This window comes from Daucus carota, chromosome 2, assembly GCF_001625215.2.
Source record: "Daucus carota subsp. sativus chromosome 2, DH1 v3.0, whole genome shotgun sequence".
Lineage (NCBI taxonomy): Eukaryota > Viridiplantae > Streptophyta > Magnoliopsida > Apiales > Apiaceae > Daucus > Daucus carota.
This window is the reverse complement of record NC_030382.2, coordinates 55263464-55289238: the sequence shown is the minus strand read 5'-3', so window position 1 is coordinate 55289238 and position 25775 is coordinate 55263464. Positions and strand designations below refer to the sequence as shown.

At 34.1% G+C, this 25775-nt stretch overlaps 3 protein-coding genes across 3 annotated transcripts; all 3 read right to left on the bottom strand.

Annotated features, from left to right (window-relative positions):
* Window positions 1–1968: 1968 nt before the first annotated feature.
* LOC108208701 (starch synthase 3, chloroplastic/amyloplastic) lies at window positions 1969–12660 on the bottom strand. The gene is made up of 16 exons (XM_017379222.2): window positions 12267–12660; window positions 11629–11689; window positions 10134–11525; window positions 8965–9179; window positions 8513–8783; window positions 7949–8124; window positions 7410–7517; window positions 6512–6621; window positions 6194–6299; window positions 5652–5822; window positions 5334–5462; window positions 4970–5152; window positions 3712–3843; window positions 3506–3617; window positions 2706–2829; window positions 1969–2432 (listed from the first exon to the last, which is right to left on the bottom strand). The coding sequence occupies exons 1-16, from the start codon at window positions 12384–12386 to the stop codon at window positions 2300–2302; spliced, it is 3543 nt and encodes a 1180-aa protein (XP_017234711.1). The 5' UTR covers window positions 12387–12660; the 3' UTR covers window positions 1969–2299.
* Window positions 12661–13936: 1276 nt separating this feature from the next.
* Window positions 13937–21169, bottom strand: LOC108208702 (calcium-dependent protein kinase). Its single transcript, XM_017379223.2, has 8 exons — window positions 20195–21169; window positions 18627–18770; window positions 18368–18520; window positions 17588–17703; window positions 16807–16974; window positions 16585–16712; window positions 14489–14588; window positions 13937–14385 (listed from the first exon to the last, which is right to left on the bottom strand). The coding sequence occupies exons 1-8, from the start codon at window positions 20898–20900 to the stop codon at window positions 14311–14313; spliced, it is 1590 nt and encodes a 529-aa protein (XP_017234712.1). The 5' UTR covers window positions 20901–21169; the 3' UTR covers window positions 13937–14310.
* A 1720-nt stretch (window positions 21170–22889) lies between these two features.
* LOC108208704 (uncharacterized) lies at window positions 22890–23502 on the bottom strand. Its single transcript, XM_017379228.2, has one exon. It carries the CDS (start codon window positions 23422–23424, stop codon window positions 23092–23094), a length of 333 nt encoding a protein of 110 aa, XP_017234717.1. The 5' UTR covers window positions 23425–23502; the 3' UTR covers window positions 22890–23091.
* Window positions 23503–25775: the final 2273 nt, after the last annotated feature.

Here is a 25775-nt window from a genome sequence, read left to right as displayed (position 1 = left end):
ACTTGTAAAAATATTAAAAAAAAAAATTAATGGTGCAAGTACCGGCAAGGTCCCTCAAGTATGACACCCTTTGCTATAACTTAAAAATCTGTGGTGGGTATTTTGTGAATAAAAGTGTGAATTAATGCAGAGTTTCTGGTTCTTATCTACTCACACAGTATACTACTACTCATCACTGTATCCTTTAATGCTTACCGGGTGTTAGGGCTATTTCAGCTGCTGCAGTTGCAGACTACCATCATACTGCTGCACTCTGCACCTCAAATATGTATATATCCCATGTACATATATTAAGATCATGCATATAAATTACTAATAAATACAGCATTACAGTACAGAATTATAAATGGGCATGGAGGGATACAGTTAAGGGTCTATAATAATTTATGGGAGTGTGGTAAGGTGAGGAGTCATCTCATATCAAATCAACTGCCTTTACATGGATGTTGACATCTCACTGTTCATATGGCCCAACCTTCTTTTTCTTCCTATCATATACTACTCCTAGTTTTAGTTGTAAAAAAATTTCATCGACAGCTCAGAAAATTTGTGTCATCCGAGTAACAAATATATAAAAACATATCATATGGTGTGTGTATACGTACCCCAGTCCCCAGCTCACGAAATTGTGTGTTTCAAGTTTCACCCAGATCAATGAAAATTCATTTCTTTTTGCTATAGGTTTCTACTACCTATGCTATGTTCCCCAGCCCAGAAAACACCCCCACCCAAGAAATTAAATTACAAACTTACAGGTTACAGACTTACAGCTAGTAAAAGAAAACTGGTACCAGGGTAACGGTAACTTCTGAGCAGTAATTTTTTACAAAATTCTCGGTTCTGTGCTTTATTTTGTCAATGTATATGTGATGGACTGCATAGTTTTGATAGGAAGTAGTTAATTAATGTACTAGAAGTGTATAACAATACTGCTGACAGAGATATCCATGAACTGGTTAATGTGATTTCAATTTCTTGTTAATGATTTAAAAGGAATAAATATATAATTCAGCGAAACAAATCATTGGCCTATTGAACCCTTGGAATCTGACCAGGGGATGATTTCGGCTGACAAGATTATATGAGAAGATATATATTATAAGCACACTGTAAAGGATACTCCTTCCTTTTTCTTGCACTTGATCTTTGAATTTATAGATAAGTAGGGTCTTTAATTGTTGATCCCCAAGCTGTCCACTCACATAATAGGGTCCCAAAATCACACCCTTTAACAGTGACTTCCACCCCCATAATCTTTTTATAAAAACGGTGACTTCCATTGTCACATACTACTCTACAATCTACATACTCCGTGACCCCCCCTAAATTATAGACATCATGCATTTTAATGCTCAACCTATTTTTTTTAATAAAAATTTAATATTTAATTTTTTATTCAGGAAAAAATAATTAAAAAAATCATAAAACTATACTTTATAAAAATATTAAAGCGCGTGCCAAACAATGAAAAAAATCGTATAGAAATGAGTGTGACGGATAGAGGAGTATATGTTAGTGAGAAGAGGCCATTCTGTATGATACATGAACTCTGGACCTTGCCTGTACACAACTTCCGCGTCAAGAATCTACGCATCTAACGAGAAGTTTCTGGTAATTACAATCATCCTATTATTTAAAGGAGGTTGTTTCCAATGAATCGACCTCGAGAGACCTTACGTTGTTTTATACAGCTTGTCGCGAAACACTGGCAACTTTAAACTGTTCTGCCATATGATTCGTAGTTGGCCACTAAAGATGAAGTGGTGGTGCCCATGACTGCAGTATCCATATACAGCAGCTTGCCAAGGCTGACTGATGGTGATACAATGTAGTATAAGTTTAGGTAACAATGTGCTCATGTTTCCTCTAGGCGAACCCTTGATGCAATTGCAACCATTTGCTCTCAACTATCAGAAGATATATGGTTGCACTAGCTGTTCACCACTAAAGAAAGGATAATAAAGAATATGTAAAGATATTGCCAGCTACTTGATTTTCTTTGGCTTTCTCCTTTTATTAATTTATTATCGTAGGAGTTACAAGTCGACAATAGTATTTAGTCTATACTAAACTATAAACTTATGCTAAACAAAAAATGTGTGAAGCGCATATTACAATTCTACTAGCTCTGCCCCTCTTTCTCTGTGTACCTAATTGTAATTAAATTAAATATATGCAGCTGTATCTTCATTTAAAAGGAAAGGATGACAGACAGACGAGGAATTATCACTAAACTGTACAATGGCAAGAGAAGATTTACTGGCACCTCAGCAGCCCTGCTGTTCCAAACAGGTTGTTCCTACAACTTTCGAGCTGCATGGTAAAGCTCCAGGTAGTCAAGGGCTGGTCTGTTCCAAGACCAATCTTGCTCCATCACAAGCTTGCATAATGAGTTGAACCAATCCCGACCCTCATACCAAGCAGACATTGCTCTGGAAATAACATTTGGATGAATTCATTTTGTACAGAAACAAAGCTACAGATAGGAGGACATTATAAATCCAATTTTGTGTGTGCTTGTATTTAATCATTATTATTATTATTTTTTTTTTTTTTGGGGGGGGGGGGGGGGGGGGGGTGTCAAACTACATTACATGGAACATGTATGTGCATACTAAAGCGAGAGACCAGTTTAAAAATAAGCCGTTACCTCATGCAACTACCAAATATAAACAAGTTTTACTGATCAAGCTACTGTTACTGACCTATTGACAGCATAGTCTACACCAGCAGGATCGGCTCCCTCAAAATTGAATCCATTTGGTTCAAGACCTCGTGCTTGTGCTCTCTCTTTATCATGGTCAATATCAAATACAGTATCGTAAAGCCCTACAAGTAAACAAGGTCAAAGTGACAGTAAATACATTTAATATAACTCGAATGTCTTACTTTATCATTGGATCTATCAAGTTCACAAGTTACAGGTGAATGGCAATTGTGAAAGGATGCAAGTAGCTTTTTATGTTGCTCTTAGATACAATTGTGTGTTACTACTTAAATGATATAAAAAGCTCTTTATGTGAAAACAAGGTGCTCTTGGTGGATTCAAATCCATACATACTTCCATCAAATGATGATGCTCTCGGTGGATATCTTAATCGCTTGTAGCATTTTATGTTGGAGATGATACATAATTAAAAAATATCATGAAAAAGCAACTTTTCCTATTAATATCAACCACCTAAAATTCCTCTGTTAATTGTGAGCAGGTGGTGCACTAAAAGCTAGCTAGTGGGGAAGAAGAAGATATTTCTCTACAGGCATGTACATACACAATATAGCAACAGAACTTATAAACTGGAAACCATTCATTATTATATGAAAGAGATACAGACACAGTTGGCTATGAAAAGTAATATAGTATAATTCTCCATGCTTGCAATATATATTCAGAAATTCAATACTTACAAAACAATTTGAAAGATGTAATTTCTGTATTCATCAAACATAAAGCTATAAAGTTCACAAAACTAAAATAGGAAAATAAACACAAACATTCATGTACCTCCAGTTTTACGAACAATAGGTATTGACCCATATCTCATGGCAGTGAGTTGAGTTAGTCCACATGGTTCAAATATTGAAGGGACCAGAATAAAATCTGCTCCTGCATATATCTAATGATGCCAAGAATTTGAACTGCGTTAGCTGTAGGAAAAATATAATTATGCATCCAAAATGCTAAATTCAAAAAGTTCCACAAGATAATACCAAGTGAGAAAGAGGTTCGTCATAGGTCAGACAGAGTCGTGCACGGTCATTATGGGAAGAGTGCAAATGACTTGCCATATTAACAAAATCATTTTGAATGCGAGGATCTGGAGCTGAACCTAGTAACACTACCTGTAACAACATATAATCAGCAATAGTATAGAACATATACATACTGCAAAATAACTAGTGCCTTGCCCTTCACAAGTGTTATTGGTCTGTTATGTACTTATTGCTTCCATGAGCACCTTGACTGCATATGGATTAATAATGTCAGATGAGGTCTAGAGTTTATTTTTACGGCTCCCTAATTCCTCTTTTCAGTGTACTAAAAAACTAATGCACTGAAGTGCCACAAAAAATAAGTTTGACTCTGTAGATGATGGTTTACATATACATGCAATCCCCGAGCATTGATGCGTACATTGTCATGTTATTACAAAATGTATTAGATGGCCTACACTCCCAAAATCTTATGGTGTCGGGAGGAATTGGTGGTTCAGATTATATCAATTTAACAGAAACCATTTCTTGGTTGAACAATAGATGACTAGGAGCCCATCTTTGGGTCTTTATACAACAGAGTATCCAAACTCCAAACTAAATTTTGAGAATATTGAGGGGTACCAAGCTTCAACCTCAAGACCGTAAACCTCAGAGATTTGCTAGCATCACACCACATTAGATGACCAATTCTCCAACAATTATCATACATTGTGACTCTAAGTTTTAGTAGAGAAATAAAGAGAAATCAATAAAATTTCTTAACAAGTCATGTCCCAGTTCTCTCAGTAGAATTACTTGGTGGAAAGGTACAGGAGAGTGTATACTTGTGATTTTCTTCCCACTGTCCAGATGATTTGGGGTAAAAGCTCTCACATAACATTAACATAATAACAAAACTACCCTTTTTAACCCGGAAAGCATGACGAGAGAATATGTATCAACTTCCTTTACTTTCTATATTCTTCTCTTCTACCTTTAAATGGCTTCAAAAACACAACAATAAGGTCTTAAGATGGTTAGGATCATATATATTTAACAATGTGTCATTTGTCGTATACAAGTCGATAGCTTCCCATCTGAAAAGAGTTAGACAACTAAAGGGTCCCTACACTTTCACAATTTACAACACAGCATATAAATGTGCATCACATGCAATGCTGCATGCACAAAATTGAGTAAAAGTTGGTTGTATTATATAATTTCACAACTGAGAAAAGTACACAAAATCTATTCTGAAAAAGAGTTGGATTACCTGTCCGCCACGATCCAGTGTGCGCCAAATGGCATGTTTAATAAGGTGGATTCCTTTCTGATGAGTTAAACGAGTTATAATTCCTACCAGAGGAAGATCGGCTCTTTTCAGACCAAGTTTTTGTTGCAAGGCTTCCTTGGCAGCTCTTTTACCTTCAACAACATTTTCTGAAGTGTAACATACCTGATATGGAAGTTCCAATTGTTAGCATAACAAATGTATATTAACAGGAATGAGTTCAATTAAAGATATTACGATTCTTAATTTTTCTTTTCATATGTGCGTGTGTCTGGACTCAATTAAACAATAGTAATATCTTTGAACATGTAAAGATAACGTCTGGAACAAAGGATGACCAACTTACAGGAAGGACTTTGTCATTATAAGGGTCCCATATATCTGGGTCAATTCCATTTAATATGCCGTGGAACTTGTAAAGATGAGGAGCAATTGCAGGGTTTCCAGAAACCTCTTTTGAGTAGGTGGGAGATACCTGCAAACATATACTAGATTATTTTGTATGCCAGACAGCTCTGATTAAGATTAGAAAAGTTGGGCCATGCAAATAAATATAACTTGCTCAAACAATTATACTTGTGACAAGTAGTTCTAAGGTTACAGAGGAATATCAATCCAAAATTCACAACAATAGAAGTGTTTGAGGACGGTCTTATGCACCAACCGTTGTAGCCTTATCTGCATATGCCATTGCTTTGCCAATTAAATGTGCTCCAAATTCAAGGTTATGAATTGTGAAGACGACACGAGCTTTACTAAGACCATAGTGCACATAATGATCCTTAAACAACCACGCAACTGGAGCACTAGACCAATCATGGCAGTGGATTATATCCTGCCAAGTCATAGATAATAGATAAATAAGTAATGGCAGTCTGATTTCTAATATGAAAAGACTGGATCTATTGTATGCAAGAAAGTTAATATTAGGAATCTATGTTTCTTTATAGTCTAAATCTAAAATGTATCTTTCACATATTTATAGGCAACAGGTTCAATAGGATACTTTGTGTTCTTTTCACATAAAAACGTTAAAGTACTAGATAAAACGAGCAGTAGTCCTCACATCCTATGGTGGAATGTTTAGGGTTCAAAGCTAAATTACTAACTGAGACCAACTTTTCTACTTTCCCAACCTCTGTTTCCAATAAGCTAACATAGAAATTAATATAAAAAATTACTCGATAACTTAAATCTAACACCTACAGGATTAGATCCACTCTGAAGAAGATACTCAAGAGCAGCATGGCAGAAGAAACCAAATCTATCCCCATCATTCTTGCAGCCATAAATGCAACCTGCCCAAAAGAGACTACAAAGCAAGAAAAATGTAAGAAACTCTGCAGATTGAGATATCAACCACATAACTACAAGTTTTTCCATTATCGACACTCAAGAAAAAGTGGCTGCCAAGATTACATGTACAAGTCTTATAAAAATGCGATACGTGCCGCAGTAGTACATACTAAAAAATTAGCATATGATACGGACAAGCACAAGGAAGAATTTCAGAAAAGTATTTACCCATTTTGAGGCTCCAAGAAGTAGACAGATAGGCCTTCTACTTTGCCAAACCAAACTTTTATTTCAGTCCCACCCCAAAAGTAGCTTCTGTGAAACTTAAATTCTTCCACCTATCTCAACACCACAACAGTAATTTAAGAGAAAGTAGTCAAACTTCACGTCCAAAAAAATGACCAAGAACCAAATTATGCAAGAGGCAGCCTTAAGACAAAGCAGAATTATATTTTGAAGTTAATATTACAGTTCCTACAAAGTAACATTTAGCACATCTGTGCCTGACCCAGTAGGGAATTAATACCGGAGACCAAAAAAAATTATAGACTAATCATGAGGTGATACTTGCAAAGTGAAAAAACAAACAAATATAATATTTTGCGAGTGAGCATATCAAGGAGGGAGAAAATGATAATTTACTTTTGCATGTGGGTTAATAATATAGCATTATACTATATTACTGCACATTACATATTTGTAAGAAAATTAACAGGAACAATGTCAAAATATGATTCTTTCTGCATATTATATAAGTTGTGATCATGGAAATAAGAGGAGTCAGGTTTAGATATGTGATACATCTAAAAACTGAATATGGAATAAAATTTAAAAGAACTGACATCTTATTCTTGAAAAAATACTATATAGCCAAGATAAATGTAACAAGGTAGAAAATCACGAAGTAATGCATTAACTTTGATATAAAAAAAATATTGCATCCTTTTTCGTTAATATAAGACTGAGCTGTATAAGTTCATTTAAACAATTACTTGCTAGAATATATACAAATGATAGACTTGTCGACTTTTTTTCAAAGAAATTATTTTACATAGAATAAAGCACATCAGACGTTTACCATGAGAAATAATATGAAGTCAAGTCAAAGCCACTGATTAGAGCTTACATTGCTTAGGTTCAAGCAGTCATACTTTGGAAAAATTATGTCGACATTGTGGTTTAGATCCTGAACAGCTCTGGAAAGACTAGTTACTACATCACCAAGACCTCCCACCTGCAAGTGAAAAGGTATAGGAAAAAAGAGGGAAAATGAAACATACTAATGCAGAACAAACAATAGTTGATTTGTTATACAGCAGAAATGTCATTAACCGCCAATCTATTAGTATCTTTCTTTGCTTAATAAAGTTATGAACCCTTCTGTGGATGTTGTAGTTAGCTTATGGCTTAGATTTCCGCAACAGTAAAAAAATGAAACAAAAACGGTTGTTCTTTAGTTCTCAGATCCAAATTTACTTAAAATTAAAATATAACAAACGAGTAAAGCCCGCTAATCTTGTTCCTGGTGATAAAAATATGGAATACTTTTAGACCAGAAACATGACAACAGCTGAACCTATACAGAACCACAAGTTTTTTTTAAAAGATAAATTCAGACAAAATGACATGTTAGCACTAAATTCTTCGAGGACCAAAATTTTTTACCTTTGCAATAGGAGCCATTTCAACAGCAATGTGTACAATATGCATAGGTGGTTCCTTTGCTATTCCTCCAAAGACAGGGATGTGGTAATCCATACCCAATTTATTGTCAAAAACCCCTCCATCTTCCCTCTCACTGAATACAAAGTCCATCATATATGCATCTAGTGGAACCTTGACTGTCAAAAGAAGAATCATACTATATGTTACATCTTACTCTTAATATTAATGTAGAATCCACTTAGTTTTAGACTGTGATGTAAAAAGTCAAACCGTAATAGCACCCAATGACATGTTCACAAAAGTTAGTCATAACAGACTTGGGAATTTTTCCTTTTTTTTGTTAAAAAACTCAAGTATGATATATGTGGGCTAGCAATCCATGTGATACACACACATGGATTCGGAGCTAGGTGCGAGAAAAAGATATTCAAACTTAATGCATGTAGATGGGCACACACACAAACAAAAGTGTATGTTCGTGAAACAATACTGCATAGGTCACACTGAATATCATGAACCAAAATAGTTTACAGATAGGAAATTTTACACAAAACAAAACTTTACCTCTGGCTTTTACATGGGAACCATTTTCTGCAGGCAACATTTTCTGAGGTTGCAGTGTACCCATGCGATGAGTCCAGCGGTTAAATGAACATCTAAGCCAAATTTCTGGTTTCCCATTTAAAACTGTGTTGGCAGGATTATAGAAAAGTGAAACAGTGCTTCCTGCATGGACATCCAAAGGCTCAGTATAGACTATATCCTTCTGAGACAACAGAAATGTTTTCATAGTTCTTTCCTTGGTTTCTGATTTGACACGTGCTGTTATTCTAGCCTGCAGATAGAGGCAAAAAGAGTTAAAAACGAAGTCAAATAGCTGGAACTTAAAATTGAAGGTGGATGAGCAGCAAGACAAGTTTCTTAAGAAAAAGATAATTGCAGAGGTGGCTGTAATATGACATATAACTGATAACAGCCTTAACTTTTATAATTTATACCATTCAAGAATAACTCACCTTCTCACGTACTGCTTCCTCCTTTAACATTCTCTCCTCCTGAAGCTTCTTGTATATTTCATGCTCTTCCTCAATCCAGTATTTATCTTCAGGACCACGTGCAGGGACAATAGCATGGAAATCATGACGGTGATTGTTGTCATAAATCAAGGCGTGCTGAGGAGGACCATCAGCAAATACCCAATCCAAGACAAGGGCACGGTCAGGTACAACAACTAGAAAAATCCAAGAAGTTCACCAGATAAATGCTAAAGTATAACTTGTAAAATAGGATATTATACAGTACAAGTTAAAAAGAACAATGCATAGGCGTGATGCAAAAATAAAAATCTTAACATCCACAGATTTTATATTGTGTTCTTATACACTCTGTTGCCACTATCAATATGGAATCCTCGTTTTAAATAAAACAATATAATCAGAGTTTTTTTTTGGGGGGGGGGGAGTATATTGCCCCAATCAGTCCATGCATTAGGTGAGGAAAAATATTTGGATTATTGAGCAACTCATTTATCAAACTTGACTTACTGTCAAGGGCATAAGATACTGTATTAATTTACCATCCCCATTGTAACAGAGAGTTAGACGAGCTTGTGCTTGAGTTTTTGTTGAACGAGCTGGCCAGCTGGGCAAGCCTAACTTATGGACAGATTTTTTTGTTCGAGCCTGAGTCCTTGTTAAATAATTCGAGCTTTATAGTCTAATATAGCTTAGAGGGGCAAGAGACAAACCATAACTAGTCATTAAAATCATGTTTTATACAGTGTAAATGTTAGAAATTGTACTTCCAAGCTTTGTTACAAGTATAAATCCTGATGAGAAAAATATCAAATAAGCAACCTACACATACTCCTGGGCTTATATATGCCAAGTATATACTTGAGAAGAGCAACAAAATGCAACTTTTATTAAAAATCACAGCAGGGACATAAATTATCTTGACCCCTAATTGTAAATTTCTAACTCTACCCTATAACCTTCCTTGATTTCAGTTTTATGTCAGCAATCTACATGTTTGCAACAAATATTTTAGTGCCATCCAGAGGTCAATTAATTATCTACCATAAACAATTTAGTAAGTGCAAACACACACACACACACACACTCACACACACATATGTGTGTGTGTGTATTCCTATGCACGTCAGAATATCCACGATAATACATACCATTAGTATGCCACCAATCACCATCCTTTATTTCAGAGCTGTCAAGCCTTGCAACAATAGATAATCCATCTTTCCAATTATTATAGCCACCATGTATCCATATCTGTTTAGCATTAGCAAGAGGACCAGAGCTCCTATTATAATATAGCTTGATAATGTCTCCACCACTGAACTCTCTGGGTTCTATGAACCATAAATTGTGAACAGAGGTCACAGCCTTTTTGATGACTCCTTGCAACATTTCCCTTCTTCTTTCAGCCTCCCCTTTTGCCTGTGCTCTGTCAGCTTCACGTGCCTCTTTCTCTGCTTCTATTCGCTTTAGTTCATTAGCATGTCTTTCCTTTTCAGCTTGCTCCTTGGCATGTTTTTCAAGCTCTCTTCGTTTTTCCTCAAGCAAAAACTCTTCAAATTCTAGCACATCAATTCCCCCTATTATAGGTATACAATAATCTTTTTTGTCATTGTTGTCATAGACATCTTTTCCATTAAAGAACACAAAATCCATCTTATAAGCTTCCTTTGGAACATGAACCTGGCAAGACCACCAATCCCCATTCAGGCGAGTCTTATTCAAATTTAAGGTAAAAGATTTCCACCGCCAGTCATTAAATGCTCCCATGATAATGAGATCAGATTCACTGTTTAATGTAGAAAGGCTCTTGTTAAGAAACACTTCTATTGTTTGGCCAGGTTTTACCTCCTCTGGGTAACAGAACATTTTATTCCCTAGCGAAAAGTTTACCCCGGAAAGTCTCTGAAGTGCCTGTTCACGACTCTTTACTTCCATTTCCAGTTTTGCTTGTAGAGAATAATCATCTTCCTTTCCTCCTGCGCTACCCAAATCTTTTTTGCCTTCAGCTGACTCAAGTTTTACCGCGTTCCTTTTTACATCATCATCAATGTTGGCACATTCAGTATGTTCCAGTCCATCTATCTCAACACCCAATTTCTTACTTTCACGGCCTCCTATATCTACCGCCGCTGCAGACACACCACTCTTCGCTGTTTGTTTTTCATTTGCGGACTCATTGCTGCCCTCATCAACTGTACTGATTCTTCCATTTTCTGTTGATTTGGTAAGCTTACCAACATGAGAAATTGTTTTCACCGTCTCCACAATATCATCCATACCAGGTCCTTCCTCAGCTGTAGTAGCTTGAGTAATTTCAACAGTTGTCTCTTCATCACTATCAACATTGAGTTTGATTGCTTTCACATTGTGCCTTGCATATTCATTGGATAGTGGGGTCCCTGAACCTTCTCTCTTGTCATCGCCTTTCTGACTTTTTGTTTGATTACTTGTTCTTGTCTGGGGTTTTCGGCTAAATCTCTTCGAGGTGGAGCCTCGAGGCCTAGGATTTGAAGCTTTCCCATTTCTTTTTCTCGAAAAATCTATATTGCATATAATGGACAATAGGACATACATTAGTTCCAATGCACATGAGTAACATAATGTTCATATATTATATAAATCAAACAACAAGTTGCAACTAACCTGCAGCTGCAGATATTTGATACAGAAGTCCAGCTCCTCGATAGCCTATAATAGACGAGGACTGCAACAAGAACATCAACATGAGATTTTTTAAATTTTTTTAGCACTACAGCCTAATTTATATATTCTTATTATCAGATAAAGCATGATATACATGATATAACATTTTGGGATAGCTGGTAAACCCCAACATTATTGAATATAAATTTAACATGGCATCTTTCAACCCATCAATTCCGAATTCTATTTCTGTATACCCCAATATTTTATCAAATTGATCACTAATGTTATTCATTGCCCCAAAGACGGACTCCTGTAGAACCCCTCTTAAATCCCAAAAATAGGTTTCTTGGTAAGGGAACGTAGTAACACATGAGCATGACATTCATATCGAGTTATCCTCCTAATACCTCCAGATATCAAGAGAGCCAGTAACCTAGGCAAGAAATTGATAAAAACAATACATAATTACAGAGGACAACATGAACTATACTTGCATACTTAGAACACACACATGAAAATGCAATATGTCATTCAATTGAAGTAATGAACAGATTAGATCCAAGAAATTAATAAATAAATCTCAATTGGCTGACTATAACAAAACAATAATGGAGAAACTGTAGAAACAGCATTACTTGTGATAAGTGAGGAGTTGTTCTTGTGAAACCTAGACGAGGTTTAAGCTTTAGATTGGGTGTATCACTACACACATTACTACACCAAACAGGACGTGTGAGTTGTAAAGAAACTTCCATAATCTCTCTCTCCCACTCTCCTTCTCTCTCCCTAATTTCTCTCGTTCTCTCTCCCTGATCTCTCTCCGTCTCTCTCCCTCCCTAATTTCTCTCTGTCCCTCTCCCTAGTCTCTCCCTCCCTTTTCTCTCTCTGTCACAGAATGCAAGTGAAGTAGATAGTGAGCGAGGGGGAGAGAGTGTAATTTGCAAAGTTATGATAACACGAAGTCATGGTGGGAGAGTCCCGAGAATCTGACTATCTGAGCCATTTGATGACTACTATGTGGCGAGGTGCATTTTTGTTACTGTGCTTCCTCGACAGTTTTAACGGCTGGGATCGCTTGTTAGGGCTTGTCTGATTGGTTTAAATAGAGATTTTACTAGATTATTGTGCTTGTGAAATCTGAATAATTTGTTTTTGTTTTATCCATTGGGAATAGAGCACATGGCGATGGGAGACATTTTGGAATTTTGTTCGCAGCTTATTCAAGTGATTTTACCTTTCTGCTCCGTGTTATTTCCATTTTACTACCTTTTTACAGTTGAATTAATTGTTTTTATTAAAAATTATACCTCTCACTCACTATAATTATTATATAATTATTAATTTTTTCGAATAGGGTTGACCGTTGACGCATTATCCTCTTCAAACGGACTTTTGGTTGTTTATGACACATGTTTCGTATGGGTATTTATTAATAATTATTTCTTTTATAATGTATATATCTATTCTGCCACCACAAAAACTAATAATATTTCCTTCACTCATTTTGACTCGTCGAAATTAACATGCTAAATTAAGTTTAGTACTATTTCACTCACAAAAAGTAAAAAAACATGATGATGTTGCTTGTGCTTCTTTTGCAGTTGGAAGATTACTGCCATCAACAAACTTGTCTCCTCATAAAATATGTATTTCCCTTTTTGCCAACACTAATGACAGAATATTCAAGATTTAGAGCTTTCAGTTCTTTGATTCTTGCTTCAGCTTTTTTGATGATTTGATTATTGAAACCTCCACACAGACCTCTATCACATGCAAGGCATAGCGAGAAATCGGTGTTAGAGGGTCATACATATAAACAAAATTAATTTAATTTTTTTATTATAATAAATTGTATCGCCAATGATCACCTGTGACAACAACTAATGCAACTTTTTTAACAGGCCCAACATTGGTTAATGAAACATCAACATCTTCTGTTTGTAGTTGCTCATTGATGCTTCACAGAACTTTCAAAGTGTTTCTGAGAATGGTCTTGCATTCACCACAGCCTCTTGTGCTCTTCTAACTTTAGCTGCAGCAACCAGCTTCATTGCCTCAGTGATTTTCTGGGTGTTGGCAATGGTACAGAAGAGAAACACCACGAGGAAGATATGTTGGGGGGGTCTATTTGTGTGTAGTAATGTAGGAGAAAGATGAATGGTGAAGACAATATGTTTGGATGAGGTTTTGGGATAAGGAGTTAAAAGCCATTAAAGATTTAACCATTTGAATCTAGCATAGTACATCATATAGAAGCATTATGCAGCTCAACTCAAGATTTGCTTTGCCACTGAAAAAAAGAGTGTTTCTTCATACAGTAAGCTTACCTCATACTGTTTTATTTATTTGTCGACCTCAAAAACAGTTTTAACATCTCATACACAAACCTCTTAATCAACAATATTCGGTGAAAAGAAGGGAAGAAGAAAATATACAGTACACTGCAAAATGAAATTTGCTCATGAAATTATATGTAAACCAGCATATTATAACTCGAACCAAACCGAACCAAAAAAACCTCATTAACTCTAATTATCCATCCCTTAATACTGAATTCGATATAGACAGCTGAGAACCTTGTACCTATCCCTGAAATTGCTTTTCATTCTTCTGTTCACTGAAACTCTGACTTGGTGAGAACGAGTAGAGGGTTTTTGCAGCTAAGAGGTTAGCGAGACACTAAAAAAGCTTCCCTTTCTGTTGTGTGCCACTTCTCATCATCGCACAGAACTCATCGTAATTAATCCTTCCATCCTGTGAGTTGCGGAAAAAAGTTATTTTCTATACACGGTTCTTCCATGGAGAAATTCCAAGACTTTTTTTGCTACAAAATTCCAAGACTTTTAATTAAACTTACATTATCTGAATCTACTTCAGAGATTATGTCCTTAATAGTGGCTTCGTCACCCATTCCATACTCTTTCATTGCAGATTCCAGTTCATCTTTAGTAATGAAGCTGTTACAATCAAATAACCAAGTCAAGGCTTCCGAACAAGTACCTCAATAATAAAAGCTAGACACAGTAGCTTGATACAATGACATAATTTCAGGGGGTTTTCTTTCTTGTTTCTGTTTTAGTGTATGATATGTACTTTACAATCCCTCAGTTTATTTAAGTATTAAGGAAGGGGGAGTGAGAACTCGAATCCATGACCTTTGAGAAGGAGAGGGGATGTTGTTTATGTCATTGTATCCTCGTGTTTCTCATATATGTGCAACATGGTGCAAATGACAATGAATACCATGATAAACATTAAGTTCCATTCTTGCCTTTCAAATCACAAGCATTAAAAGATATTTGCTAGTTTCACTCTGGCTTTCCAAATCAAGTACTGAAAGAGAGTATCATAATCTGATCATCATATTTGTGTCAACTATTATATCCTCACTATATAATCAGGTCAGTTCCTGAGGTATCAGATATGGCACTAATTACCACGACCTCAAATACTGGTCCAGCACACACAAAATGGTTATACAACTCCTAGGAGAAAATGATAAGTGCATATTTTTATATATTTTAAATGCCTAATTATTGCTTGTTCTCACTTATTTATTTGTTTATTTGTCTTTTTTTTAGGAAAATTGCAAAAGCTTGAAGAAATAAAAGAATAAAGCAAAAAGAAGAAAAAGATGGAAGAAAAGGATCAAAGGGGAATATTCTCTTGGGAAGCATCTAGATGGGACACCTACACCCCCCTCAACCCTAATTTCCCCCTATAAATACACATCTTCTCATCATGTTTCAACCAACCTAGGATTTCATATTTTTAGTAGCCTCTCTTTTATGTAGTAGATCTAGTAGTAGCACTCTAAATTTGTAAACACTTTTATTATATCAATACAAGTATTCATTATTGTTCTTAAATCTTGCTCTTTACTTTTACTTCTAGGCTATGAAATCTTTCTCTAACCACATGAGACTCAAAATTACTTGTGGATTGAAAGGAGCCTAATTATATGTTTTAAGCTTGCATTTTTTTAGTATTTAGATTGAGCCCCTTTTAATTCTCAATATTATTAGTGGGTTCAATGGTTTAGTATTCTAGATTTTGATTTTAGCTTGTAGTTTGATGGGGTTTTGTTAGATACATGGTAGATAGGCTAGTTTTGAAGTTTTATTTGATTTGGAGTTAGTTTGGTAGGATTTGGTATTGTTCTTGTTCTTGGTTTTGGTATTTTTAGGGGATTTTGGGTGTAAATTTTAGTTTATGATTTTGACTTGAGGTTAGTGGGTTTTGGTTAGTTATAGTTTATGTAGGTTAGATTTAAAGTTTGGTATAATTTGGAGTTGTTTTGGCTTGAGTTGGATCTTGTTTTGGTAAGAAATGGTTAGTTTAGGGGCTATTTAGAGTAGAAATTAGTGTCAAATCTTGTTTAGAGGTTAGTGGGCTTTTATTTGTCATAGTTGGAATGACTTTATTTTCCGGTCAAATCAATTTTCCGGCGAGATTTAAGCGATTCCGGCAACTCCATTGTTTCCGATAAGATGTTATTTGTGTTTGCTATGCTCCGGCGAGATTCTGATTTCTGAATGTCGTGCGCGTATAACTTTAACAGTGGTTTGTTTGTTTGATTTTGTTTCTTCTGTGACCCCACACCATCATCTATATCCACCCGTCAGTTTATTCTATTTTCTGCGTGTTTTTTGTCCGTAAATTTCACTTGCGCGCTGCTTTCTTCTTCTTTTTTTTATTTAAATATTATCTTTTTGTTTAATTAAGGTGCAATCTAATTTGTTAGTTAATAATTTGTTAGTTATTTAAAATCTAGATTAATAAAATATCTCAAAATCTTTTGGTCTAATTTGATTAAATTAAAAATTAAGGTTTTCGTGAAAATAATTTAAGTCCTTGTGGAACGAATCTTATATTACTAAAACGGGATCGTGCACTTGCGATTAATTTCAAAATCTTATTTTGAGCACATCAGAAAATGAGAAGAATACTTACCCGCTATTATCCTTGTCAAAATACTGAAATGCTTTATATAGATGCTCATAACTTTCAAGCTTGTGCCTATGCATAGTAGCAGTAATAAATTCAAGGTAGTCAATTGTACCATTTCCATCTACATCAGCCTGAAATGTAGGATAAAATTTATTATTCAATCCCACAAAGAACAAGTAAATAGGCCCACAGCTCTGGTTTTATTACTAGATGCACAAAACTTACAGCATCCATCAATTGTTGGACCTCCAGTTCTGATAGCTTTGAGCCTAGCCGTGCCAAACCTGATTTCAATTCTTCATAAGTGATTGTACCACTTTTGTCCGTGTCCATGTTTGCAAACATGGATTTAAGACCTTTAATTTCTTCCTCGGATAGACTTTCAGCGATGACCTGAATATTTTGGAAATCAAATTTTGTAACATGAATAAATAATATAACCACTGACCACATGTATAGTTGTGTTTGTCAAAACAAACACAAACATAATGTTCTATCAACTAACTAATCAACTCTCCTAGAAGCGTAAAGTTTTAGCAAATATATTTCATATAATATACCCCCCCCCCCCCCTCCGGTAAGCATCTCATTGAAGAGCGACATACAAAAAAAGGTGTCCAAACTTCATAATTATTAGAGGATGTGGGGTTCAAACTGAAGAAATCTTTAAACCTGAGCTCTGATAGAAAACTTTATGGTGTTAGAATCCACTAAATAGATCATATGTCATATACGACTGTCAAGCATGGACGAGCAAGTACTATGCAACGCTGTCCATAGATCATGTAACTGTTACGTCAAAGCACAAGACAAGTGAAATGAAGTTCAAAATAATACAAAAGATGTTGCATCTAACAAGGTCCAAATAAAAATTTTAAATAGAAGACTAATAACTGTTCGTCTCTAAAAATTCACAGTGAAATTTTTCACAATTATACAAACATTAAACCCAGACTTGACACTAACAGCTTACAAAAACTTGATACAGGAGCTTATTAGAGCCTACCTTAAGTGCAAGTTGTTTGAGCTTGTTCATTGCTCTGAACTGCTTCATTCTAGAGAGGACTGCACTATCTATTGGCTTGTCTGATGCTTCTCCGCCTTCTCTCATCCAGGGATGATCTATTTAAGGAAGACATTTAGAATATTTAAGACCAAGCAACAAGCCAGTACGTGAAACTTAATCTGAATAACTAGGGACTCAACCACTTAAACGATACAATTATACATGCAATGGAACAAACGATCTCTTATAAGTTTCTATGCTTGATAACAGTTACAGGCATTGGGTGAATTTTGTAAGGAATCCTAAATTTATATATACAATGAAAAACGCAATTTAAGACACAAAAGTCATGAGCTTTCATGTTAACCTAAAAACATTAACAAAAATAAGGGTTGTCATTTTTGTCTGTCAGCATCAAGATGCATAATACCACAAAATTTATGCCTGGGGTTATCTACAGGTATTCTGCATAGAAAGGCCTCTGTTCTACATATAGGCATTTGCTGCCCTCAAAAGCTTATCATTCCTCCCACCCCAAGTGCACCGAGTAAAGACTCTACGTAGATAGCAGATATATAGCATGATTTCAAACATCCCAACATGAGAAAACACTTTCTATATTCTTTCTGTGAAAAGTTCTCCGGTTGACAAATCCTCTCTTCCCAGAACTTTCAATTTTTCCAAAAAAAATGAGATGCTACTACTAGAAAAGGAAGAAACCATGGTAGATGACTTAGAAATAACACTTCAAAAAATGTTGTCAAGTAAGAAACGATATACCAAGAACTTGTGCAGAAGTAATCCTTCTCCTTGGATCCTGTGTCAGCATCTTTCTAACAAGGTCTTTTGCACTGTTTGAGACTGATGGCCATGGTTCACTTTCAAAGTCAATCACTCCTTCCAGTATTGCATCAAATATTCCTTTTTCATTCTCTGGAAAAAAAAAATAGAGTTAACACAGTGTCTTTCAGATGCACATCCAATGCATAAAAGACAAATCGAAATGGAAGGCGTAACGAACTGCTAATGTTTTGTTTACCTGCCCAAAATGGAGGTACCCCGCTAAGTAGAATATACAAAATAACTCCAGCGCTCCAGATATCAATCTCCTTTCCATAACTACGTCGTAGTACTTCAGGAGCAACATAGTAAGCACTACCAACTATATTACGATATACCTTTCCTGAAAATATATATTTAAAGATCACTAACAAGAAGACACTTCAAACATAGAAATATGGAAGACAAAACAATTTTTTCAAAAGTCAGTACCTCAACTAACATACAGAAGACAAAAAGATGACAGTTAGCCTCTGGTGTACTTCAAAACATTGATGGGATAAGGAGTTTTGGCATGTTAGCTAATTAAAAAAACGAATCATAAAAAAGGGTAAAAGCTCTAATTTTGGCGGAGGAAATTAAAATTTTAGTACTAGCTGACAACAGCTATATACCTACTAAAATAATTGCAGGAAAAGAAACCAACACCGTCTGAACAATTTCAAGTACAAATTTTCTTAAATAAAAGCAATGTATGAGAACTTCAGATTACTATATCCACGCTTCCCTTACAAAGATGTACTGTACTTATTAGAGCAGTTGCGATTACCATGCATATTCTTTTTAATATGAACTTCCCCTAAAGAATAGAGATATACTTGTAGATGTCGTGATTAAGCCTAGATAGAGCTAAATATATTGCGGTCGCTGGTATGGCCAGTTAGAGTACGTCAGTCAAGAATTAAACATCCGTGGGGTGACAAAATAAGCTCTCCATATTAATTATGACCCATAAGTTCAGCTAATTTAGCTCTTAATACAAGATCTTCTTCCCTTTCATGTTTACCTATAGTATGCAAAAGCCACAGAAAATAGGATGCACACAACTGGCCAGATCACCACATTTTATACATTTAGAAAGGAGACCTCCATGAAGTAATGAGCATGTATACTTGGCCATGGTGATTATTTGAGTAATGCAGGTTGAAACAGATTGCATGCTTGAAATGTTGAATTAGCCCACATGCCACATACTGCATGCAGTCAATCTTATTAGATACAAATGATGGTAAATGATTTGGTGTCTGTTGGAATGATCTGCATATGATCTGTATAACAATTGAAAACGAACAGGAATCATGCCATAAATATATGCAGGTGGTCCAACTATCCAGCACCCATACTAAAACTAGAAAAAATTACTTCCCACCAAAACATTCTAACTATTTAATGCTCGAGTGTATTGTGGAAACAAGGGCTTTTAAAGTCATCAATGAAAAATTACCCAAGGCATTTCCTGCCAACTATCTAGTACATATGCCAATTGCCATAACCAATTAACCATACACTGAGGAGTTAATTCTATTTGGTAGGCTTTTTAACGCTTTTCAAGTTATTATCAACAGGCAAACATATGATCATTGCACATTAAGCACATATCATTTAATACCATAAATAATTTGGTGACAGATCCTTATTACTTTAATAGCAGTTCTATTTCATCCTTTTGGTACCTTACCGCAGAAAATATTAATCAGGAAACGGAAAACACAAACTCAAAATAAATGCAACTGACATAAGAAAAGCACACGAAAACGACATATATACCTTCTTCAATGAAGACAGATAACCCGAAATCAGTCGCCTTCAGCATTGCATCTTTATCCTTACTCGAAAGCAAGAAATTTTCAGGCTTAAGATCCCTATGCATCACCCCCATAAAATGACAAACATGGACAACATTCACAATCTGCCTACAAATCGTAGCAGCCGCTCTCTCCGAATAATGACCTTGAGCTATAATCCTGTCAAACAACTCCCCACCAGCACAAAGTTCCATCACAAGGTGCACAGATTGCCTATCCTCAAAAACACCTTTAAACTCCACAATATTTGGTTGCCCACTCAAATGCTGCAAAATCTGAATCTCCCTCTTTATATCCTCCTTATCATTCTTACTAACAAGCTTTCTCTTTAAAATAGACTTACAAGCATATAATTGACCACTTGAATTCTCAGTACATTGATATACACAACCAAATTGACCCCTGCCCAATTCTTTCCCAAGAGTATACTTACCCCTAATATCTTCAAATGGCTTGCCTAAAATAGTGTTTGACTCAGGTCTATGAACTTGCCTGGGCTTAAGTGAAGGCCCTGTTTGCTGAACCTGAGGCTGTGGCTGAGCCTGAGGCTGAGACCTTTGGGATGACTTTTCATAGCTTTGGTCAGTAACAGTATGGTAAGCAGTGGGAGCTGATCTATACCCATTACCATCTGCTTGATACTCTTTCTTACTGAAACAGCCTCCCATACTTTGCACCTCAAGAAAACCCCAGATCAAGAATTGAACCAAAAGGACTAAAGAATCAGATTTTTAATCGAAAATCTAAAACTTTAATGATTTTTGAAACACCCAGAATCAAGAACTGGGGAAACAAGTCTTGGAATTCAAGAAGAGGGCAAAAGGATTGGATTCTTGATTGAAAATTGTGAAAGATGAGTGATATCTGAGAGATTGAATGTGGGTGTAGAAAATAAGAAAAGAATTGTAGAGTTGTGATTTCCAGAAGTCCTATCAGCACAGTAAAACTGTCAAACCGTGTGATTTTAACAGCGCATGTGTGTGTATTAACAATACATCTGTCTTTACGCGTTTGACTTATGTAATAGTATGTGGTGGCGGCCCACTAGAATTACCTTCAAAAAATAGTTAAAAATGGATATATGAAAAATAAGTTATGTTATTTTTATTAATATATTAATAATTTTAATATTCAATAAATTATAATTTGTTTATAAATTTATTTAAATGAATGAATTAAAAAGGGGTTTCACTAAAATCATCATAATTTATTTTTTTAGGTATCCCAATCCAAACAGTCCAAGCTTGGACGGGGAGAAGTAAACTGATTTTTAATTTTTGTTATAAAAAACAAAAACTATCCTCGACTCCATCTAATAATATAATTTATATTATTTTGTAATAACAATATGTTTCAACCAGTTTGTAAGTTTTACTATGGCCATGTTTGTTTGCTGCTTTTCTTGATCCGTCTTTGTAAAGAAATAAAAGCACTTTTTAAGAAATTTAGGTGGTGTTTGTTTGCAAGAAGCAGCAAGTTGTTTCTGGCTTCTGCTTTTCTTATCCGTTTGTGTAAAGAAATGGAAGCATTTTTAAGAAACTGAGATTCTTGATCCATTTGTGTAAGAAAGTAGAAGCACTTTTAACAAGCTGAGAATGCTAATTTCTCTCTCACAGCTTCTACTTCTTTTCCAAACACTTTATGAACTTATTTATTTCTCACTTCTACTTCACTTCTTTACGATAAGTAAGAAGTCACTTCTTTTAAAGTTAACCCAAACAGCCTCTATCCTAACTTCTCTCCCACAGGTGCTGCTTATTTTCCAAACACTTTATTCACTTGTTAACTTCTCGCTTCTGCAGCTCTGTTCCACTTCTCTAATTTAAACAAGAAGTGAAACGTCTCCTATGTGCACCAAACATAAACATTTTTGAGTTTCTAAATATATTAACAGTATACTCATATACGTCTATCTACAATAAATTTTTGAAAAATAAACTCTCATACCTTATAAGCTCATATTTATTCTATTAAATTCCGATCATGATTTTTGTTCTGATAGCTTGGAGATGTGGCATAAGCTGCTTATCTTTTGTTAATCACAGTAGAAGTCACTTGAATTGTTTCGGAACAATTTCCGGGCTAAACATTTCTCACAGGCCTCATACATTACGTGTTCGCCCATTTTCGTTTTGTAACTCCTTTTTTTTTCAAAAACATAGTTTTTTTCCTGAAAATTTTACTCCTTCCATTCCTCTCATTTCTTTACAATTTTTTTCATTACTTGATACGCATTTTAAAGCTCTTATAATTTATTTTTTAAAAGAAAAACTCTTATAAAATATAGTTCCGTAACTTATTTTTGAGATATTCTTTTTATGTATAAAAATTCAAACATCAATTTTTATTAAAAAAATAAAGATTAAAAAATAAATTACGAAAACTACGTTTTCTAGAAAAACTACAACGCCTGCAAACTCTCGTCCTCAAATATAAACCACTGAGGGGAGCAGGAAGAGCAGAAACTCTCGTGATAGTAATAGGGGCTAAAATATGACACCCGAAAAACTAAATTGTATAGTTAATTGATTATAGTTTCTTGATTTATATTTTCTGACTCCAGCCATTGTGATACCGGCACATAGATTTTGCATGAAGATGTTGAGCGCGTCGAATAACATTTTAAGACAAACGAAACACAGTTGTATATATAGGTATGTACTATGTACAGAGTATGTCAACTATGAATTAGCTAACATCAGATTCACAACATGAACGGACCTGCAGTCTGCAAATACGAGCTAATTTCCCCAGCTATTTTGGATTGGTACTTAACGAGTATACAAATAAATTGAACCACAAAATGTTTAAAGATTAGATGTAGCCGCCTAGTTATACAACTCATGATCTGGACCAAACTTAATTAACCTCGGGGATAGTTTGAAGTGCAGGCTTCCACGAACGATGATGAAACAAATCAACATGATCATGGAGAGAATCATTAGTATAATAATAGTGATGATGATCAGCACTGGCACTTATCAAACCCGACAGCACTTGCTCCACAGACATGCCTTGCAACTCAGATTTACCCAGCAGTTCCTCGAGCTTCTCCTTAGTGATCTTGATCTTGACTTCTCTATGTGCATGCTGCTCATCATCAATATTACCCAATAAGCTCTCCCTTTCCGTGGAATGAATGTGTGGAAACACCATCGATGAGGCTTCACCTCTACAACACGAGTTTCCCATCAACTTTTCAACTTTTTTTTTACTTTTCCAAGCGGAGAAATGAACTTGTAAATATGAAGAGGAGAGGATTATGGATGAGATGAAGATTGTATATATACACATGGTGGCCAAGCTGCCTGGCTGTTTCGTGGGATGCACTTATAAGTTACTGATATATTTTATTTGATGACGTCAATGCTTGCGTGTTGAGTCTGGGGCCTGGGCCGACTAATTTCTAAGTTGCAGTCGTCTTCTAGCTGCTTCTTCCTTTCTGTTAGTTATTGGGGCCGTTTGGGAAGCAGAAGTCATTTCTGCTTCTAACTTCTGCTTTTCTTGACCCGTTTGTGTAAGGAAGCAGAAGCATTTTTAAGAAACTGAGAATGTTAGCTTCTCTAACAACTTCTTGTTTCTTTTCCAAACATTTTATTAACTTATTTATTTCTCACTACTATTCCACTTCTTTATATATTTTAGCTTCTAGACAAGGTGTCTAATGCTAAAATATTTGACTCTGTCACTAACAACAACAACAAAAGTTGAGCAGAAAGAAAATGAGAAGTTCTCTGTCACTAACAACAACAACAAAAGTTGAGCAGAAAGAAAATGAGAAGTGGGAACTTCGTGATTATTCGTCTTTATTCAAAAATTAAGCTGATTAAGAGGTCAATTTTTTTCATTTGAATTCTTAATATATCCGAATTATATATAAGTCAATCGCACATCTGAATTAGGAATGTAATAATATTATTTGACACTTTTTATAATATGTTGATGATTATTATAATAAAATAAAAATATTAAATATATACAGAATTAAGTCTTCAATTTTTTTTGCTAAATTTAGTCATTTAATAAATATACACTTAAAGAATAAAAAATTATTATAATATAATAATCCGTCGGTGAAATAAATTTAAAAGAGTATTTTTTTTTTTTTGAAAAGATACCGTGAAGTGAAGATGAGTATAAAGCGTGAAAGGTAGCTGTAACATGCATGTATGAGCTCTGAGATAAGTTCGCCGTGTTCGACTGCAAAAAAAAAGAGAGTCAAATTAATAATAATTTTTCAGTTTTTTTTATTTTATTTTTGAAATTAAAACATTAAGAAAAGTTCAGCTTCCTTAGTCAAAAAAATATTTACCTTTTCCTAAAAAATTATATATATTTATGCACCCTTTTTCCAGAAATATATATATTATTTCCAAAAGTAAGAGACCAAACACTATGTATAGGTATCATTAGCAAAATTAAATAACTTGATAAACACAATTCCTTGTTAAGTGAACGTATTACTTCGTTGCAACATACTGTAGCTCTTAAATCCGAAATAGATACCTTAATTATATTATTATTATTATTATTATTATTATTATTATTATTATTATTATTATTATTATTATTATTATTATTATTATTATTATTATTATTATTATTATTATTATTATTATTATTATTATTATTATTATTATTATTATTATATTATTATTATTATTATTATATTATTATTATTATTATTATTATTATTATTATTATTATATTATTATTATTATTATTATTATTATTATTATTATATTATTATTATTATTATTATTATGATTATTATTATTATTATTATTATTAATTATTATTATTATTTATTATATTATTATTATTATTAGTATTATATTATTATTATTATATTATTCGTATATTATATATATTATTATTATTATTATTATTATATTATTATTATTATTATATTATTATTATTATATATTATTATTATTATTATTATTATTATATTATTATTATTATTATTATTATTATTATTATTATTATTATTATTATTATTATTATTATTATTATTATTATATTATTATTATTATATTATTATTATTATTATTATTATTATTATATTATTATTATATTATTATTATTATTATTATTATATTATTATTATTATTATTATTATTATTATATTATTATTATTATTATTATTATTATTATTATTATAGTTACCTAGTTGACCGGTTGTTGTAAGATCAGTGTGAACGAAGGAATCTTTAGGAGGACGTGTGAACAAGTCGGCACACGTTTGCATCGACCTGTCCGACTTGTTCATCCGTGGAGCAGAAACTTCTGTAGACAAGGTGAAAACTTCCAGCACTACGGGTCGTCCTTGAGTTTCTGACAATTTATTTTAAACCAATTATATACATTAAACATATCCTTTATGAAAAAAACAATTCTAATAAAATATTGTTCTTATCTATAAATATTGTCAAACTCTATAATCAGTAACAGACTCTACATAATCTACTATTATGATAAAATGATATTTTTATTTATAACAATATGATACAATAATAATAATAATAATAATATATCATTTT

Coding starts and splice junctions, on each gene's coding strand:
- LOC108208704 (XM_017379228.2), bottom strand. CDS start 23,424: ATGGGAAACTCGTGTTGTAGAGGTGAAGCCTCATCGATGGTGTTTCCA.
- LOC108208702 (XM_017379223.2), bottom strand. CDS start 20,900: ATGGGAGGCTGTTTCAGTAAGAAAGAGTATCAAGCAGATGGTAATGGG. Junction 18,521..18,626: donor GGTACCTCCATTTTGGGCAG/GTAAACAAAACA, acceptor TTTTTTTTCCAG/AGAATGAAAAAGGAATATTT. Junction 17,704..18,367: donor TACTTCTGCACAAGTTCTTG/GTATATCGTTTC, acceptor TTCCTTAAATAG/ATCATCCCTGGATGAGAGAA.
- LOC108208701 (XM_017379222.2), bottom strand. CDS start 12,386: ATGGAAGTTTCTTTACAACTCACACGTCCTGTTTGGTGTAGTAATGTG. Junction 7,518..7,948: donor AAATGGCTCCTATTGCAAAG/GTAAAAAATTTT, acceptor TTTCACTTGCAG/GTGGGAGGTCTTGGTGATGT. Junction 6,300..6,511: donor TTCTTGGAGCCTCAAAATGG/GTAAATACTTTT, acceptor CTTGCTTTGTAG/TCTCTTTTGGGCAGGTTGCA.